Source organism: Rhipicephalus microplus, chromosome 6 (genome assembly GCF_043290135.1).
Source record: "Rhipicephalus microplus isolate Deutch F79 chromosome 6, USDA_Rmic, whole genome shotgun sequence".
NCBI classification, from domain to species: Eukaryota; Metazoa; Arthropoda; class Arachnida; order Ixodida; family Ixodidae; genus Rhipicephalus; species Rhipicephalus microplus.
In genome coordinates, this window is record NC_134705.1 from 108,786,701 (window position 1) to 108,807,440 (window position 20,740).

At 43.5% G+C, this 20,740-nt stretch overlaps 2 protein-coding genes across 11 annotated transcripts in view; one reads left to right on the plus strand and one right to left on the minus strand.

Moving 5' to 3' along the window:
* LOC142764862 (uncharacterized) overlaps positions 1-20,740 on the minus strand; it is a 77,963-nt gene that overhangs the window by 37,491 nt on the left and 19,732 nt on the right. The window contains exon 3 of the mRNA XM_075865399.1: positions 14,101-14,253. The gene's annotated coding sequence lies outside the window, so the exon portion shown is untranslated. The remainder of the gene's footprint in view (positions 1-14,100; positions 14,254-20,740) is intronic.
* Positions 1-20,740, plus strand: part of LOC142764860 (uncharacterized) — a 95,777-nt gene that overhangs the window by 29,788 nt on the left and 45,249 nt on the right. For all 10 annotated transcript variants that reach the window (XM_075865396.1, XM_075865397.1, XM_075865389.1 and 7 more), the window contains 5 exons: positions 550-597; positions 2,160-2,207; positions 2,483-2,536; positions 4,960-5,007; positions 11,238-11,279. In XM_075865396.1, coding sequence (XP_075721511.1) covers positions 550-597; positions 2,160-2,207; positions 2,483-2,536; positions 4,960-5,007; positions 11,238-11,279 — 240 coding nt within the window. The remainder of the gene's footprint in view (positions 1-549; positions 598-2,159; positions 2,208-2,482; positions 2,537-4,959; positions 5,008-11,237; positions 11,280-20,740) is intronic.

A 20,740-nucleotide genomic window follows, 5' to 3' on the forward strand; every position in this document is an offset into this window, starting at 1 on the left:
ATGCGTGAAAATGGGGAAATAAAAAACAACAGTACTGACGCAAGAGAGCCAAAATAATTTAGAGGCGTAAGAATTTAAAATCAATCGAGGCACGGCAGCACACAAATTTTGATGTCTGGCTTGCGACCCATGTCTTACTCGCAGGCTCCATACACATTGAAAAACAACATTCAACTTGCAATGTAACAGTACGTGAAAATGAGAGAAAGCGTTGACCGGCAACATCTATATTTATACATAAGATGTGTGAATGATGCACCGCTATCAGACATGAAGGTTGGTCTGGTTTAAACCTATCCGAGAAATACATCAATATTACAGTATTGGTATGGTATGGTAAACAATAAGCAGGTTTTGAAAATCAAACCTTTGATTGACGCAGGCGGCTTCCACATTTGAAGGGTAAGGTTTAACTTTGCCGCCATATTATGAGCCCGAACTAGGCGATTCGACTCCAACCTTTTCAATGCTACTGTAAAAAAACATACTTTTGTGATCACATGTGTAGGTTTACACCTCCCTAAATGTGCCGTTTTGTACTTCTTTCAGACTCCGCTCCCAGTAAGCCCCGTTAGTCCCGTTCCCGGTCCAAGTGGGGTAAGTGCTTGATTCATGCTGGCTAATGAAGGGCACTGCGATGCGAGACAAAGAAGAGCGAATGAGCAAATCCAAATGTTACTGTTGTACCATGTTCTGTCGGTGCTGCCTATGATTTTTAACGCTGTCGCGTTAAAGAGTTCTTTTCGGTGAAATTCTGGCATCTATATCAGTGTCCAACTGAGCGTCCTTGGCTGTGAGGAAAATCATATTGTGCATGATTGAAAAGTAGAGGAAGTATACTTTTGAAATCTAAGGCCAAATACAATGTGGACTTTAATTTCTGGCAGCCAATGACCCACACATTGGCAATCTTCCTTCTGAAAAACCTGCTCCTGACACTCTACGTTAAGGGCTGGTAATCATCGTTGCAGGAACAACTGGCCATGTCCCAACAGGATACTTGTGTGGCGTTTTATCTCGTAAACTTTAAAGAACTAACATTTTTCTGCAGTAAAAACATCACTTTTATGCAGGCTAAAGCAATTCCGGCTCAAAGTATGGTTCCTATTTTTTTTAATCTGTTGGAATTTGTTGGTGTTCAACTTCGTCAGAGCATACATTCGATTTTATTGATTTGTGGGGTTTAACGTCCCAAAACCACCATAAGATTTTGAGAGACGCCGTAGTGGAGGACTTCGTGATTTCGACCACCTGGGGTTCTTTACCGAGCACCCAAATCTGAGCACACGGGCATAGAACATTTCCACCTCCATCGGAAATGCAGCCGCCGTAGCTGAGATTCGAACCCACGACCAGCGGGTTAGCAGCCGAGGACCTTAGCCACTAGACCACCGCGGCGGGGCCGGACATTCCATTTTCTATGAGCGAAGTACAATAACGACTTCACGTTAAGATTTCCTGGATGAGCACGTTATCTGTGGGTTGATACATTCAGCAAAAATGCGTGGCGTCTCACCGTGTACCATGGGCCCTTTATTGCGGCTGTGCTCTAATTGAGATGGTCAAAAAAATCTGCGCCTAACCCGCAAAGTGAATGATGAAGGAGCCTGCTCGGATATGGTCGGGTAACCAGCAAATTCTCCTTACACATCTGTTATCATGATATTTATTTGACAACATTAATATATAGCTTACATACCCAATATTTTTTTACAGTTGGATGCATTTAATTAGTTTTGATCAACTACGAAAATTTGATATGCACAACAAACAGCTTCGGGTATGCTTGCAAGCGAGCCATATGCGCTTCTGCCTCCGGGGCAGCCACCATAGGGCCAGCGAACGAGCCTGAGCTCCAGCTGCGTGGCGAGCCTTCAAGTTGCTGCCTTGGCTTGTGGGTATTAGATGCGGCCGAGCGGTGACCAAGTGTGCTCAAAGCGTGAGCTCTCGGTGCCGTTGTCAGATAAGGAGACATGAAGCTAAGCGCTTTGTCCCAGGGTATCAGGTAACTCATCAAGCCATCATCATTCGAACGCCTATCTCGGCACTTCCTTCCGCCCCAGGGTCTTGTGAGAGAGAAGAGGAATGCACTCTTTAATTTTTTTGACCATGTACGTATATCTTCTTTATTTTCGCTGGTTTTGTTATGATCCTTGCAGATTGGGCACCGTCCAAGTCCCCTGATGCAACCTCTTCGTGATGTTCTGGCAAGTCTACTATTCAATTACAGCCTACGGAATTTTATGGTCAAAGTCTATTTATCTGCTTTGTAGACAGAGTAAACTGAAAACACAATGCTTGCTGGTATAAGAACTATAAGATAACATTTTTCGTTCATCTAACATATTTACGTCTTAACCTCTAAAAATTTAATAAAGTTTACGATCGGTCTCTAAATGTTTTAAATAAATGAATATTAGGCTGTCAATAAGTGTGTGAGTGTGATATATTTTAGGTGACAGTGACTCTATATTCTTCTTAGCCTGGCTCCCCCTCAAGTCCTGGATCTGCTGTGGCTGGTCCAAGTTGGGCAAGTGTGCGTAACTAATTCTAAGATATTTACGACATAACGTCTACGTGGCGTACAGCGAAGAGTAAATGTCACCAGGAGAACGGATGAATATCATCCAATTACCAGTTGATTCATGCGAGCAGAAATACGAGAGGATGCGGTGCGAGAACATGCGGCATTAGTACGCTTGCCTGCGGCATGAGACAAGACGCGCGAGCATGCGCGGGGGGGTGGGGAGATAGATGGCGTCACGTACGCCAGTTTTTTTAATGTTCTGCATTTAAAAAGCTGTCACGCAAGCACGCAGGACGAAGATTGTCGCTTCACAGGCATGGTGGCACGTCACAAGTTCCTACGATTAGTGTTACGTACGGGTACCGATATCCTCCCAAGCCCCCTCACCTGCCTGCTACCAACCGCGCTGAAGAACGCCTGATAGGTCCGTGTCTGCCACGTATGAGCGTTAGGCATTTGACTCACGTCAGTGGCCAGTATGGCATATTGAAAAGGCGGTGGGGTGTTAACGCGCCGATCAACGTGGTCAATACTGTGGAGTGCCGGCCACGGAGTGCCCAGCAACGCTGCCTTCGACGTGCACATCATTCATTAGTTCGTTGACAGGCTCTCCTGAAGAAATGGTCTCGCCAAGAAACGTTCCGCGCACCCCTAAGAAAGGTCCTCTAATGTGCTTTAATATGGCGATGACCTTTTTCAATCTCGTTGTCTTGCTTTTTTTTAATTCTCTATGAGATTAGTAATTCCAGGTCTCTCTCACCTTTCCTGTTTGTTTTTTATTCGCATCTTTCTTGCCTTCTCTTTCTTCCATGATTTCTGTCATATATATATATATATATATATATATGTTCGTTTCGTTCTGTATTTTAATTCATGATGTGTGTTACTTTCTCTTAATAGCTTCACAGTTTTTTTTCTTCATTTCAGTCTTTCCATTGCTTTTTTTTCCTCTCTGTAATTACACCGCCACAGAGGGCACTTCCATTATTAGAGGGTGACTGCCACGTGGCTCTGGTTGTATAAGTAGCTGGTGCGTTATCCAAGGGTAGCAGCTTTTGGTATCTTCTGGCGGCTGATCCTCTTTTCGTCGACTTTATTTTACGCAATTTCTAGACTACACTTAAATCGGTACAAATAATGCCTGTAATGACTTCCTTGGCGTCATAATTAACTGTTTTTTATTGAAAATGTGCATTTGGAGATGGCTGCGAGTTTGTTGTCTACAGATCTATATACGTGGTGCAGAATTTTTATTTGTTTAGAGCTTTGATTCCACATTGGCTTATCACGTTATCTTTCCTCGCGCAAGCGTACAATACCAATAATTGTAATCGGTTCCGCTGTTCGTGTCCTAGACAGGCAATGCCAGAAAGTGGCACAATGGAAAACACGAAAGAATTCCCCTCGACTCGAAGAAGCGCACTGTGGAGGTGGGTGTGAGTAAAAGAAAACGTGGGCAGAGAGACAATACTTTCGCGCAATTCCAAAGACAGCGGATTTTCTTGAATGAAAACACTTACGATTATGTGTCACTCGATGACTAGGAAGATTAATTTTCGAAGTGCTGAAAGGAAGAGGTGGGGGTTATACTTTTCTGTCCTCTTAAAGTGACAGGATTTACAGTGCCATTTAGCAGGATTTCGTTGACGCGAAAGATTACGGAGTCTGTCACAGCTGCCGAAACATACCAACTGGGCACCTCCGACTACATAGACCGTTGTTCCTATTCTTCTCTCCTTATTGCCAGGCTGACCAACCCTGCATCTCCACCATGATTTCACGAAACAGCGCCAAAGTTTCCGCATAGACAGTTACCACCTGTCATGTAAACAAGACAGGCGTGGATTGGAGAAATAAATCACCGACATTGCCATAAAAAACAAGAGAGCTCTCAGCACGTCGCCAGACTCACTTCGAAATTGACAGGACACACGACTCCCAAGTTCTAACAGCTGCCTGCATCTACCAAAAACCATTCGTTTCTTACGAAAGAGTTGCATCTGACGGGCTTGGCATCTCTTATAAATTTTTTTTTAATTCGGCGCATTCACTACCACTGTAGCCAATGATGCTTTTGATGGGAGTGGTAAATGCACTTCTAGGAACTGCCAAGGTAGTCCGTCACAGGGCGGACACAGGGCGGACAATAGTAACACTCTGGGTAATGTACGGTGAATTTTACGCCCAGGTGCCTACTGTAGTGATGGATTATTCCTTGCACGGCCAAAGCACAAAGAACTCACGTACAGAATGACCATCACTATAATTTTTCATTATTGTTTCTTCTATAAGAGCAGGTTTTGAACACAAAAAGTTCATAATAATCAATAATATTGTTCATAGCAGTTCTACGGATATTGTAATGAAATATATACACTGTTGTTGTTTACTTTTCCGTATTTTGCTTGATCATGTCGTTATCTTCTTTACAGCCTCAGCCCGTCTCAAGTCCTGGAGCGGCTGTTGCTAGTCCAAGTCAGGCAAGTGTTTTACCACAATGCAACAAATATTCTGTGTGTTCAAGAGCTCAGTTTTGGACGAAGTCGACCACTGGGAAGGAGAAGAAAGGGGGTCTGGTGTACGTTTTTAAGCGTGAATCTGCTAAAACAACGATGGCCATGACACTACCGGTGACCTTGCTAACAATGCTTGCCTCATTCGATCGTGCAGCTTTGCGTCAACCTTTTGCTTTACTTATTCGTTCGTTCGCCATAAAGACGAATGCTACACTCCTATAAAACGTTTAAAAAAAGCTTGCAACCACGTGCGTAATGTTAGTAACAGCAGCTGTTACTAATCTTGCTTGGGCATTACTAACCTTTTATGACCATTTTACTTCCCATGCTTACCAACGCTTGCAGCTTACAACGGTTACTGCGTTTCGCGCACTGTTGGTAACTTTTCGTCATGCACGTATTTATTCACCTTCTTAAACAAACCTTAGAGGTTATTACTACGAGCGTCTAACAACCTATTTAGCAGCACGGGGATGCATTCAAGCTCTTAGAGGCAATATATGTAAACTTCCTATTCAATGTTATGTCTTGCGTATTAGGCCGTGTTGAGGTGGTATTATGCAAAATAGACAAAACTAATTGCTTTTCTTATTATGCTTCATAGAAGTCACAGACTATGTTACATCGCTCATCATAAAAGGCTGTACGTTTCACAAGTTTTCCCACTTAATTTAAATTATACAACCTACAGCATAGCCACCCACCAGCACCAGCAGCATTTTTCAAAATTAAGGCTATAAATACTCCTAAAACCGCTCAGAAGCTGTACTTTTCGCGTGGACTTGTGTACGTCTTAAAAATAAAAAGAGTTGTGTAGGTGTGTTGATCTTCTTTGAGATAGTACGTGCGTAAATACTCAGTGTTATATTGAAAAGATTAAGCTTGCAAATACGACCGTTATAAAGCGGGTTATTCGTGAGGCAAAGTTATCGTGTCTAGTACATTTTTTTTCTGCTAGCAACCGTTACTACCTACGTTAGTTACCATAACTAACTCAGTAACGGTGGAGGCAGTAATGGTTACTAACCTCCGCGTTACTAACTTCCCTTACTAACCGGTTAGTAACATGTGTGACAAGTACATATTAAATCAAACTTAGTAAGTACTACCACCTTTTTTTAAAGAGTGTACAAGCTCTGCAGCTGGGACCCGCATTTTCTTCAGCAATAGTTTGGTGCTTAATACCCAGATAGTGTCAATTTTTTTTATCTTCATAAGTAGGAGTGTCATTGCCAGAGCGGTCGCTAATAAGTATGCACACTACAGCGGCAGTCAATAGAGCTGCCAGTACTAGTGGTAAATGCACCCATAAAAACGGCTACCGTAGTCAGTGCCCTTCGGGTGAGCCCTGCTGACGAACAGAGGTAGCCCACGTAAATAGTCATAATACATAAGTAAGTCTACAATATGTACTTATTTACAGATTCTGTGTTCAGTAAAGCATTGAGGCGCTTACTGACGGCGCATGAAAAATGACCGTGGTAGCATGACGACAGGACAAAAGGGCGGCCGCGGGAATAGAAAGGGTAATGATCCGCGTTGACTTACTTGGACCATAAACATATTGTCACGTTATCACAAATAACACTTATCCTATGCTGTTAGAACACTGGACTTACAACCGAACCGATCCTTGTTTTCGTTCACCTTCTTCTGTGGCTAACACCCTCGGGGTGCCGTACGAAGCATGGCACATATCCACGGTGGAGTATTGACCAATTATTCGGAATTTTAAATTAGGTAGATAATTTGAATTGTGCGTAATATATCAATAGTTTTTATTTGTGCTTTGCAATCGGGCTAGCAGGCTAGACTTCTGAATTGCCTGATATTAGCAATGTCAAACACATTTCATGCACTCCTATGATATATATATATGTGTGTGTGTGTGTGTGTGTGTGTGTGCGTGCGTACGTGTGTGTGTGTGTGCGTGTGTGTGTGTGCGTGTGTGTGTGCGTGTGTGTGTGTGTGTGTGTGTGTGTGTGTGTGTGTGTGTTCAACGCTACCATAAGTAGGTTCCGAAGCCTAAATGCAACAGCTGATTGCATCAAAAAGTACTTTTTGACAATGTATAACTTCTGTATAGTATAACTTCTGTATAACTTCTGGTGCGTATAACTTCTGCCCCATCTTTTAGAGCTGAGTAACAATTGATCTGTTAATATGTGAGTACCTGCCTTATGTAAAAACACAACGTTCATTGTTTTCTATATCTTCGGGGACACAACAAAAAGGCAATATTGCCAAACCAGTCCTTATTAAATGAAGATTATTAGGGGGCACATGATCCATTGGTTGTTTCTTTGTTGGCACATTCCCACTGTGGCTGCTGGCTGAGTAACCTTGTAGATTACTAAATGTGGTAACTACACAATTAATATCCTTCAATTACTTGAATGTAGAAAGAAAAAACTTTCAACTTATCTTTCAAGAGTAAACAAAGTAAAATAATAAATTAAAATCAATATACATAAGAAAAATGAGGGCTACCATATCGCAAAACAGAAAATTTCAACTGGCCAGACAATAGAGTTTTCTCCTTCTGATCGAAATTTAATTCATTTATTTATATTATCATTATTATCGCAATAACAGTTTTAGCATAATAAAGCAAAATTTATTCCGGAATACGACATCAAATACGTTTTTGTGGCAGTGTCCGAAAGTGTAGGCACCGAAGCTTAGCAAACCTTTCGCAGATCAACTTACAACTAACTTTTCACCTTACCAATTATATCGCTAGTATTCGTCAAGCATATATCAAAGATGTTATATCAGAATGCGTTTAGATTCTTGAATAAAATACATACTGTTTCAAATACGTTTCTGTGGCAATGCACGACATCGTCTTCATACTTTTTCCTTGTAATTTTGTGTTTCAAAATGGCACATAAACACAGTGGCGTAGCAAAAGCTCATTCCGTGCCCATCGCAATATTTTTCTGCACAGTTGATGGAAAAATCAGATATAACAATGATTTTACACACTGACACGTTCACATCTATCACACCACTATCCTCCTTCATGCTACCACCAGGCCGTCTACAAAACATGCTCTGCGTCGCCATCACCCGCCAGTCTTTTCCGACTGTAACCTTGGCTTGTCACCGCCATATGAAAACCACCAAACAATGCTCGTCAACACCAACAGCCATCTGTCATCATTTTTCTTTTCCACTATCGTCAGCCATTGCAACCACTTCAGCTTCAACCACATCCACTATTCTTTCCACCTCACTAAGATTTTCACCTTACTCACCATTGATTCTAGCATCCACAAAGCAGGTTTTTAGAATGCGAAGCATTTCTTAGCGAACTTCGGCTACTTTGAGCGTATCCGTCCATGTATCCATCCATCCATCCATCCATCCATCCATCCATCCATCCATCCATCCATCCATCCATCGATCCATCCATCCATCCGTCCGACCATCCACCCATCAGTCCGACCATCCACCCATCCATCCATCCATCCAACCGTCCATCCATCCGACCGTCCATCCATTCATCCATCCGTCCAATCGTCCGACCGTCCATCCATCCGACCATCCGTCCATCCATTCATTCGTCCGACCGTCCATCCATCCATCCATCCATCCATCCATCCATCCATCCATCCATCCATCCATCCATCCATCCATCCGTCCGTCCGTCCGTCCATCTGTCCAGCCATCCATCCATCCATACGTCCGTCCGACCGTCCGTCCGTCCGTCCGTCCGTCCGTCCAGCCATCCATCCATCCATCCATCCATCCATCCGTCCGTCCGTCCGTCCGTCCGTTCGTCCGTCCAGCCATTCGTACGTCCGTCCGTCCGTCCATCCATCCATCTATCCATCCATCCATCTATTCATCTATATAGCCGCCTACGATGCTCTCCTAGCTGTTTCGACAGTAGTATCGATACCAAAATTTATATGGCATAAGATGACTGTATTAAAAACATATTTGACTAGTCAAGACATGAAATTCATGATATGTATGCCATGAGGGTCATGATTTACAGTTCGTGGTCCTGCAGCTCTTGTGGTGGTTTCGTTCATATTACACGTTACATGATTTCGTTCACATTACACTACAGACCCTAACATGAAAATCATGACTTGCATGTCATGTGCCAACACGACTACATTCCATGCTCATGATGCGCTCGCGGCTGTTCCGCTACCTTCACATACACCAAATTTGGTTTACGGTACGTGAATGGTTGACAAAAGTATGTGACTGGTACAAACATGATAGTGTAGTGCAAACATGATAGTCATTATATGCGTGTCATGTAACAACATGACTAAATGCTACGCTCATGATGCGCTCGCGGCTGTTTAGCCAGCTTCACATGTACCAAACTCGCTATTAGGCGGTGCGAACGAACGACATGTGTAAAGGACAAAACCATACATAATAATCATGACATGCTTGTCATGTAACAACATGACTGCACACAGATGATGCGCTTGCGGCTGTTTCGCTAAATGGATGACACTGGTATGTGACTGGTGCAAAGATGATAATCATGAGATGCATCTCATCTGAGAACATGACTACATGCCACAGTCAAGGCGGATACATTTCGACGTGACCCGGTGCGCGTGCTCACAGCGTTCATTCTTTCGCGTCACGACGGCGTTGCCCCGCTAGGTGCCGGCCCTGCCATATATTCGCAGGCAGGAACGGCGCTACGTTGCTTTGACGCATGCGCGTTTGAGCGCATCCGGCATCCCTCCGTCACAAAAAGAGGGAGACGCAGTGTTGTCTGGGCAATGCATCGGCACGAAACGCAGCATGTCGTTTTTCACACCGGTTGCCGTAGGGCCGCGCCGACGGACGCTCCATGGTAGCGCTCAGCGTGAGACTATGGAGTGCACCCTTTTTGCTAACGTTGCGACACATGTGGCCAGCGTGCGCGCGCGTCAACGCTGCATTGAAGTATATTGGGCCCTTCATGATGCGCCCGCGGCCATTTTGCTAGCTCCACATATACCAAATTGGGTATTACGTGACGTCAATGGATAACGAAATTTATGACTGGTGCAAAAATGATATTCTTGACACGCGTGTCATGGAAGAACATGACAACATACCACGCTTATAGCATGCTCGCGGTCGTTTCGCTAGCTCCACATATACTGAATGTGGTATCACATGACGTGAATATATGACGAAGATAAACGAGGCATCCAAACATGATCATCATGACACGAAAGTCATGTACGGCATCATTTACCTCCACCTCGTAACGTTGTGCAGCTTTTAGGGTGAAATATCAACATTTCTTATTCGTGCTTCACATATCATCGATTCCCACTGTACGTGGGATCTGCCAATTTTTGTTCAGGCTATTCAAGGAAACCAAAATATTTATTTGATGAATCTAATAGAAGGAACGTTTGGAAGAAACCGCTAAGAGGTGCTATAGTATACGCGACAAAAAATTATAAATGGAGAGCTCCTGGCGTCACCACGTGAAAACAAGCAAACTGTAGGACGTGTTCTGGCTGAGCACCTTAATATGTAGGGACAAGGTCATAAGAGAACGGAAGGAGAAGTGCTGTGAGTGTGATCATGAACTTTGGCGTTCCAGAGAACGTGCGGTGTGGCGGGTGAGATAGGCTTAACTCACTCCACGTGGTAGCTGCCCCGGTGGGTTTTGTCAGGATGCTTCCAGGAAAGCGTTTAGTACTGCATCATACACGATATGTTTAACTTCAATAACCCACAGCTAATTACCGTGCTCCTCGAAAAGTCGTGTTGTGCACTTCTGAAACTCGTGAGCAGAACGTAAAAAATATAAGAAGGTATCTTGATTTTATGTCGTTAATTCGGCTGTGTGTCATTTGTGTTAGCAGTGAGAGTGGAAAACACTTACGAACTAAATATGGGAAGACCCTCGGCATATACCTCAGCGCCAATCAGCCAAGCTCCCAAGATACGAACACAATTAGGCAAACGTCAAAACGTTTGGTCATTTTAAAGACAGCTAACTGCTTGCTTGAGACATTATTTTATTTTTGACAAAAAAAACTGTGTACAAAGCAAACAGATGAAACACAGTGCAGCGTTATGTTGCTTGCGTCAGCTTGCACTTTTTTATTATGCTTACTTTTTCACACATGCCATAGCGAAATACGTACTTATTACAATTATTTGTTTGCCTCTGTTCTTTTACCCATTTTCGTTCCATATACTTTCAGCCTGAACGCACCCGAAGTCCAAAGAAGAACGATCCGTATTGGGCAAGTTTTTCGTTTTATATTCTAGTACAATCTGCGTGATCACTGCTGTTATAGAAAGATATTCCACAATACCTTGCCTGCCTATATGTAATTATTAAATGTAATCAGGCTTTAGCCACAAAATGCTCTTGCCATCGCTTCTCACAAGCCGCGCCACATTGTTTGAGAGCGTAACGATGCTTGATACAATTTTGTTAAGGAGTCGTCAGATTTTCAGACTATGTTGCGGAATCTGACCGTGAAAAGTGCCGAAAACTGTTATGGCTACGAATATTGCGAACGTATTGAAAGGTTACTTTGGAGCTGGAATTTTATCTTACAATATGTTAAAGTGTGTCTCTTATGTCCGCTTCCTTAGCCTTTTTACTTAGGTACTCGTAAGTTAAGACGTGCTGTCTGCCGAAATCGTGACTTTATAAATAGGTCGCTAACACAGGTCTACAGAAGCCGAACAAAAATAATCAGCATGCAACAAAATCACAATTCTGACGTTTATATACAATTGTCGACGAAAAAAGATATTCTTTTATATAGGTTTCATAATAATGAAAAAGCCAAATGCACTTCAGCGTCGCATTCTGGTTGGACCTGTGTAAATGTAACTTAGTTTACACATGTGCAGACAAACGTTCAATTTGTATCTTGCAAAAAAAGTGCAGAAGTGTCTTGTGGCATTTCCGCACTTCCGATCAAGGTGTCAAAAAAATACTAGCTATTCGTTTTCAAAGCCCGCTCTCCCGAGTAGCATTTATTTTCTGAATGATGAAGACATTTTTTCAATGGTGGCTGCTAAATCTCGAAAGTGAATTTTTTAGCCGAACGAAGGCTTACACGTAGGATGAGTTTTTCGGTTTTATTACAGTAGCAATTATATTGACACTCTTGGCTGGATTTTGCCGTCGGCGTCGGCATCGACATCCGCGTCGATGTCATGCACCGTTTATGTATACATATCTATATAAATGAAAACGCAAGAGGAAAAAAAATTCCAGAAAACAGAGCGCTACGCGCGGAATCGATTGTAGGACCTCCGTGTCATGAATCTGAGGCTTTGAGCCACTGAGAGATGCCTCATTCAACGCTGAATTGGTAAGCTACTCATATCTACCACTTGCCGCTGTTGGCGGGCATCTCGGGGGGCGAGGGGACTTTTGGGTTTTCAGCATTATCAGCAAGATGGCGCAGTGAGCGCACGGCGGCTCTCGTTTATCACGCGTACTTTGGCCTGCGTAGAGAATAAGGAAGTGTACGCTCGATCGCGTGCCCTTATCTTGAAGTGGGGAGAATCGAACGTCTTGGCTACCCTTTGAGTTTGTCTGAATAATTCTGCTGTAGTTACTCGGCGCACAAAGGTCACTGCAATTGTTGCACAGCCTCCGTTTGCGAAAAGAGCATGCTTTTCAGACACAGCAAAAAGACAACTGAGACGCTAATTCGCGTTATTTTGTACCTGTGAGTATGATTCGTGCGTTCTTTGTGCATGAGAAACGCGGGGAAAGTTTTGATCTGCTTACCTTTCGGTGCGTGACCTTCCAATTTCTTGCTATTGCGTTTATTGCTTCGCCTTTGCAGCAAAGCCGTGACTTTTCTCTAGCATTCGAACTTATGTCAACTATAAAAAATCATGATAAAAAGTGCCTCGCAGCGCATCCGAAAGAAGGAGATAGAACACAGGAGATGAGCGCTGATTTGAGCCTTCTGTCTCGTCTCTTTTATATCCTCCTGTTCTATCCGCTGATTAGCACCCTTTATCCCCCACAGGGGCGTCCGCGCGAGCAGGCGTTTGGTCTGTAGCGACACCATGGACCTAAGCTAAGGGGGGTTTTCGACTCCCTCCCACGCCTTGCTGTGCGTGGCTGAGCCCTGTCTGGAGAGAAGGGGATCCTGGGGTTTGAGCTGACGCTGAGTGCTTGGACCTTTAGGCCCCCCGGCAGAGGCAACAAACGCCTTTGGTCCCGGCTTCACGTAGACCGCACCGCTGGGCTGACACATCCAGGGGAAATCGGCGGTCATTTTTTCCTATCCCCTCTCCTACCTTTTCCTTACCTATCTTCTTTCCTTACTCTCCTGTCTTCTAATTCTTTCAGTTGCTTCCTAGTTTTTGTAGGCGGCCTGGGTTAACCTTGTGTTTTATATTCAGCCTTGGATATATTATATCGGTTTATAGCAGGTATATGGCTGGCGTCTACATGTGTTACCCAAGCATTGTAACGTTCCCCTGATGGGCTGTATGTTGGGTGGCTACCATAAGCTCAATCATAAAACATTTCATGGCTACTCCTTTCCCCCCGCTTTCCGATCACTCTCTCAAAAGAGTGCGCACCAAATGACATTGAGCTCTTTTGAATCATACAAAGACAATTTCACCCAGTCTCATGTAATCCACAGCGAGCAAACCAACAAGCCAGCGAGAGGTGTCTGAGCTTTTCTTGGTGCCAAATGCTCCCGAGAAAAACTAGGACCAGAATATAAGATAAGTAAAATTTCAAGTGGATATCTTCTTCTTGAGATATTTGTATATCCCTACATGAGAAACTTGCCAGGCTTTAGAAATTTGGAGATGTCCCCTTAACTGTGACAGCACACAAATCATAGAACACAGTTCGTGGTGTAGTGACAGACAATGACCTGATTACACTGACTGATGCAGAATAATTGGACGGGTGGAAAGAGCAAGATGTGATTGATGGTAAAGGAATGATGATACGCAAGGATAGCAAATAAATACCAACCAAGCGCCTTATTCTTACATTCGGCTCGAATAGGCTCCCAGAACGTATTGAAACAGGGTATACGAAAGTTCATGTCAGAGAGTACATACCTAATCCCAGACGATGTTCCTGGTGCCGGAGGTATGGTCACGAATCTTTGAGTTGCAGAGAACGGCCAACGTGTGCAAAATGCGGTGAGCATGCACTCTCCTCTGATGATTGTAACACACCCCACGATGCGAACTGCGATGGTGAACACCCTTCTTACTCCCGATCATGCCATGCATAGAAAAAGAAGAAAGGCATTATAACTGTCAAGTTCACAGAAAATATATCGTTCAAATAAGCACGAAAGTGCTTTTCAATAGTACAGCACACTACATATGCCGATGGGACACGCGAGGAGGCAGTGTCACAACGGCCAGTGGCTTCCGCTCAAACCTCAAGCAGGGATGTAGCGGCTAAGCCACCTGCCCCCTAGGTGAATTCAGCACCTGCTGCTGCTCTGCCCTCAACTAAAAATCAACAGCCTAGCTGCTCGGTGCCCTCCAAGGCCTCTTCTCGCGAGTCGAGGCTGAAACAACAGCCTTCGCACAGTATGAATTCATCCAGCGTCTCCAGTGAGGCGATGGATACATCAACAGTCACCTCAACACCAGTGATGTCGAAGGAGCGGCATCGCTCTCTTGAGCGTGCTGCTACAAACAAACAACGTGTAACAGCTCCTCCAAAAGAAGGTCTGCCATGAAACAAATCCTGATATACGCAGTCGTTTTCACTCCTGGCTGCAGAGATCCTACAGTAGAATTTTAGATGCCTTTACATAACCTAGATGACGTGCGAGAATGAATTGGCACATTTAATCCTAAAGTATTTTGTATACAGGAAACACGTCTACAGCCAAAATACACAAAATTCTTAAATCAATATGTCATTTTTCGTAAAGACCGTACTGACCGCCTTGCCTTGTCAGTAGAGTAGCTATCATTGTAGTAAGGTCCTTTGCAAGCAAGCAGTTACAACTTCAAACTTCTTTGGAGGCAGTGGCCATTCGTGTCATCTTGCCTAATAGAACAATAACTATCTGCTCTCTATATATCCGCGCAGATCAAGTGCTTAGCAGGGCTAATTTTGAAGACCTAGTTAACCAGCTCCAAGAGCCATTTATTTTACCTGGGGATTTAAAAGCAAACAACTGACTCTAGGGAGACTCTCGGTGTGATACACGAGGCCGCTTGATGATGCGGTATCTCTTGAACTCTGGGACATGCATTTTCAACAAAAAACAACCAACCTATTACAGCACCACACACAACACTCATTCTACGATAGACCTAACAATCTGCTCTGCCACTCTTTTACCCTGCCTATATTGGAAGGTGGTTCAAAACCCCTACGGCCAACTTTTCTATCTGTCTCAAGACCACAGAGAACCGTTTTCTACCACATAACCCTCAGTTGAAGTTAGCATGCGCAGATAGAGAAAAGTTCTCTCGTATAAGTTGTATATCTAGGAATGCTTTTAATGAATTTAACCTAAACGATGCTATTGCACATTTTACTGCTTTTATAGTTGATGCTGCGCTTGAGTGTATTCTCTTGACAAACGGGGCCAAAAGAAGAAAGCGTGTTCTACGGTGGAATGAACCCTGCAGAAGTGCACGAAAAAAATAGGGTATGGCGTTTCCTACGGCAGAATGCGACGGCAGAAAATCTTGAATACTTCAAACAAGTACATTCGGAAGACAGGGGCACTCGTCGTAGTGCTAAAAGAGATAGCTTGGTGAACTATCTCTCGAGTATCAACTCATACACACAAGAAGTGAAAGTTTGGAATAGGTTAAGATTACTATCAGATAAGCAGTTCAACGCCCTCCCTGCCGTTGACAACCAGAGATACAGCCTTCAAGACCAGGCATATGCACTTGCTGAATATTTCGAGCACGTGTCTAGCTCTTCAAACTACTCAGCAAGTTTCCGTAAATACAAGGAAATAGCAGAAAAGAAATCACTTAACCGTAAATCTAATAGAAATGAACAGTACAGTCGTCCCTTTGGCATGACTGAGTTTATGGCTTCCTTGAACTATTGTCACAACTCTTCTCCGGAAGCCAATAAAATCATATACACAATGGTAAAAAATCTACATCCTTATGTGCAAGTGGTGCTTTTCAGTCTCTACAACACGATCTCGTCCGCGGGGTGTGCTCCTTTAGCATGGAAAGAAGCTATCGTATTGCCCGTCCTGAAACAGGGCAAAGAACCATCTTGTGCAGCAAATTAGCGGCCCATAGCCTTGACAAGCTGTCTATTTTAGCTAATCGAAAAGATGATATACAGCCGTCTTTTGTGCTTCTCGAAACTAATGGACTTCTTGATACGCATCAGTGCGGTTTTAGACAGGGCCGCTCCACAGCCGACCATCTCGTGCGTATTGAGGCCTACATTCGGGATGCATTCATCCACAAGCAATTTTCTCTCAGTGTTTCATGATTTGAAGAAGGTATCTGACATTACTTGGCGATTCCGAGTCTTGCGAGACCTCTCAGAATTATGTATTCGAGGCAACATGTTAAGCGTAATAGAAAGGTACCTAAGTGATCGCACCGTCCGCGTCAGAATAGGCAACGCTCTGTCTAAGCCATTTATTCAAGAGACTGGTGTTTCGCAGGGCAGAGTACTAAGCTGTACCCTTTTCATAGCAAAAATAACCTCTCTACGGTCATTAATTCCAAGAAACATGTTTTTTTTCAGTCTAAGTTGATGACGCTTCGATAGGCTTTAGATCCTGCAATATTGCAGTATGTGAGCGGCAGATACAGTTTGGTCTCAGTAAGCTGTCAAGTTGGGGCAGTGAGAATGTGTTCAAATGAAACCCTCAGAAAAGCTCCTGCGTTCTTTTCCCAACAAAGGGAGGCCTATATCGTACCCCTGATGTTCATATACAAGGGCACTACATTCCCTTGAACGAAGAACAAAATTTTTAGGTGTGATCTTAGACTGAAAGCTGACTTTTATATCCCACGTTAAATACCTGAAAAACAAATGGCTTAAACCCATGAATATTCTTAAAATACTGTCACACATGGCATGGAGCAGTGATAGAGAATGCCTTATAAAACTTTACAAAAGCCTCATAGCACACGCTTAGACTATGGCTCTGTGACTTACCATTCTGCCGCTCCAAGTGCTTTGAAAATGCTCGATCCAGTACACTATCTCGGTATTCAGCTGGCTATCGGAACATTCAGGACGAGTCCAGTAGGAAGCCTTTATGTGGAAAGTGACGAATGGTCGCTTCACTTACAAAGGGTCTTATTTAGGCTTTATGTACTTTCTTAAAATACTATCCGATCTACAGCAACCTACTTACACCACTCTAAATGTTGTGAGCTCAGCCACGCTGTATCCACACCGACCTGCAGTGCGACAGCTGTTCTCATTACGAGTGAGGAACCTAAGTGAAGAACTGAATGTCCCCCTTCAGCATGTTTTACTGCCCCCTGCGAGGTGTTTGCCGCCATGGCAGTGGCAGGTATTATAGTATGACACGTCTTTTGTGGAGGTAAGTAATCACGCCCCAGAAATACATATACAAATGTACGAAAGTCTAAGTATTCATGCTCTGAAGTTTTCACAGACGCATCAAAATCCAACGCTGGCGGGTCCTAAGCTGCTGTGGGTCCATCGCTCTCAGAATGCGAGAGGTTGCACCCACAGACGAGTATTTTTACAGCTGAGGGATATGCACTTCTTTCTGCTGTTAGGTATATTAATAGTATGAAGCTCCAAAAGGCGCTTAGCTATACAGACTCGCTTAGCGTTGCCAGAGCTTTGAAATCGCTAAAAACAGACAAAAATCCGATTCCTGTCGAACATTTTTCAGCTCTGTGCAAAGCGTATCTACCAGAACAACATGTTATATTATAATGGGTTCCTGGCCATAGGTGTACTGAAGGCAATGTGCTTGCTGACAGAATGGCTACTGCAGTAGGAACGGAATCTAGAAACCTTTCTATAGGCCTTCCTTCCTTAGATCTTGAAACATTTCTGCGTAGAAATGTGAGGGACTGCTGGCAACGATTGTGGGATACTAGGGCTTCGAACAAACTTCGCCTAATCAAACCACAGATAGCAAAATAGCCTCCTTGTTATAAAGTGCGACGCACTGAGGTCACGCTCTGCTGACTAAGAATAGGCCATAAATACGATAGACACACTCACCTTCACCTTAGCAATGATCCTCCTATCTCTGGTGAGTGTGGCGAGACACTAACAGTCCTTCACACATTATTTGAATGCCGGAGACTTGACACATTAGGAACAAAGTACTTCCCCGGGCGTATAAACAGAATATACCACTACACCCAGTGCGATTCCTTGGTTCAGACCTCTTATTCAGCATAGGCTCGGTTTTAGGTTGTAAATGAAGCTGAAACATTGCGTGTTATCGCCCCAACAGTTCCGTAGCTCAGCCTCTCAAGAGAGGCTGCTGCTGCGGTAGGGGTAACTGGCGCATGTCTCCAAGCCCTTGAGGTCAAGCAAGGAACCTGTTGAGCCAATACTGTCACTTTCACGAAACACCTTTGCAATTCTTTAATCTTTTGTCAACTCCTTTAATTCTTTTTAACTTCCTACCACTTCGAAATGTAGCTCATTGCCCACCCGAATCAGTAAACGAATCAAACTTTCGTTAGTTGTATATATCTCTTTTAGGCCTTTTTACAGCCACGATATTATTAACACATTGTTACTCATGATTCATCGGCATACCAACAAAAGTTTACATAGCGCTCTTTGGCCAGCTTTGGCCTTTGCGCCAAAAAAACACTATTACTTCATCATCAAACACCCTTTATGATGTTGTACCAAGTCGAAACCTACCGCCTTTTAAAGGGGCCTGAAACACTTTTTCAAGTAACCATTGAAAGAAATTACTGGAAGAGCTGATTGCCTAACAAATTGAACGCCGCAAAAATGTTAAGAATCCGTCCAGTGCAAGTGGGGTACAGAAGTTTGTCGCATGCGGCAATTGCATTCTCCCTTCTCTTGTCCAGACGAAAGCACTGGAAGCTAAGTAGGGAGGGATGGCTGGGACACAGAGGAAGGTCACACGCACTTCGCGACCTTGAGCACTTTTTTTCTTTTTTTTTTCCTTCGCATGCTGGCTTTCTCAGTGTGATCCCGCGTGCAAGCATGGAAAATTAGCGGCCTCCCATGGCGATCCCTGCAACGATCGTGCGCGCTATGTTCAAATCAGAAAATGGCTGATAGATGGGTTATGGACGTGTGATTTTTGGGTATATAACGCGACTTTTAAAGTGAAAAAAAGCAATTTTCAGCTGATTATGATAATTTATTGTAAATTTCAGGCCACGTGTTGTGCAACAATATTCGACTCGCGTGTTGTCAGAAGCCTTTACTACCGATCGGCAGCGTGTCCGGACCATGCTCAAAAAGTTTTGCAGAGCCCGTTTAATAACCACTGACAGTGGATTTAGCAGCCAAGCAGCATGCATCGAGTAGTTCCCCTTGGTAGAATCTACCATGCATGCATGCCAATACGGTAGCCACTTTAGACTCTCCTCGGCACTTCATATACCATGAATGAAAGTGGACTATTGTATATTCCAAGGCAATGAAATGCAGGATGTCGATGGCGAGCAGTTTTGTAACAACGTGCTCTGATGTTCAGCATTTTTTTTTTCAAGAGGTATGTAGGCAGAATGGTAAAAGAAGGCGACAACGCAATAGCGATATTCCCTTCGAAGTGCGTACTTCAAACACTCAGTGCGCACCTTTATTTCATAATGTTTTTGAAGAAATCTGAATGGAGGATTACTACAATGTAATCAATAAATTTAAAAGCGGCTTGTCTCGGTAAAGTTTTTGCTTACAGCGGTTATCTTCGTAATGGGAAGCATCATTCAAACCATGAGCATTTATGCTCGTGAAATGTTGTCGACCTTTTCAGGCACCCACTGCACGGGCTTAAGGAAATGTGTAGAGTAACGTCTGTGCCTTTTGTTATCAGTGGCCAGCTTTTAACTACGAAGTGAATGTATGGTTATTCCACGCAATATTACTGCGATATCAAAGGTCGCACTATGTAAACCATTAGAGTTGTTTCAGTGAATTTTCAAACAGAAGTTCTTTTCAGTGTATTTCCAAACAGATACCTGGCTGATTGGGTGGACACCTGCTTGATAAGTGAAAGGTCTGGTTTGTTTTGTCACTAGGGCTAGGAAAATTTTATTATGTATTTCATCTGCAACTCTCTCCAGTTTTCGGTCGCGGACAATGAGGTTGATGGGTAGGCAATGATTGATGAGCAATGATGTCATTAGACAACAATGCTGGAAAATTCAAATTTCTAATTTACACTTTAGGCAATATGAAGATGAGTTAGTCTGACACCCCTAGGGTGGCGACCTTCTATACGCTATTAGTTTCTGGACGACGTAGTCGTCAGTTTGCCTCACATGCAAGGTGACACCATTAACAGGAGCCTTACGTACCACATCGTTGCGGCAGTGATGAAACTTGTGGGTCTGTTTTGCCAAAAGATTGTTGCTTTCCTATCACCCGCTCATTATTTTATTACAGAGGGATGCATAAGATAACTTGCTTATTGGGAGCCTTTGAAACAACCATGACAGCTTCAATTCTGACGCCTTTAGCCTAACAATCATATGAACTTCCGAAGTTATTTGAAGCATTAAAAAGAAATAGTTCAAGAAATGAACCGAG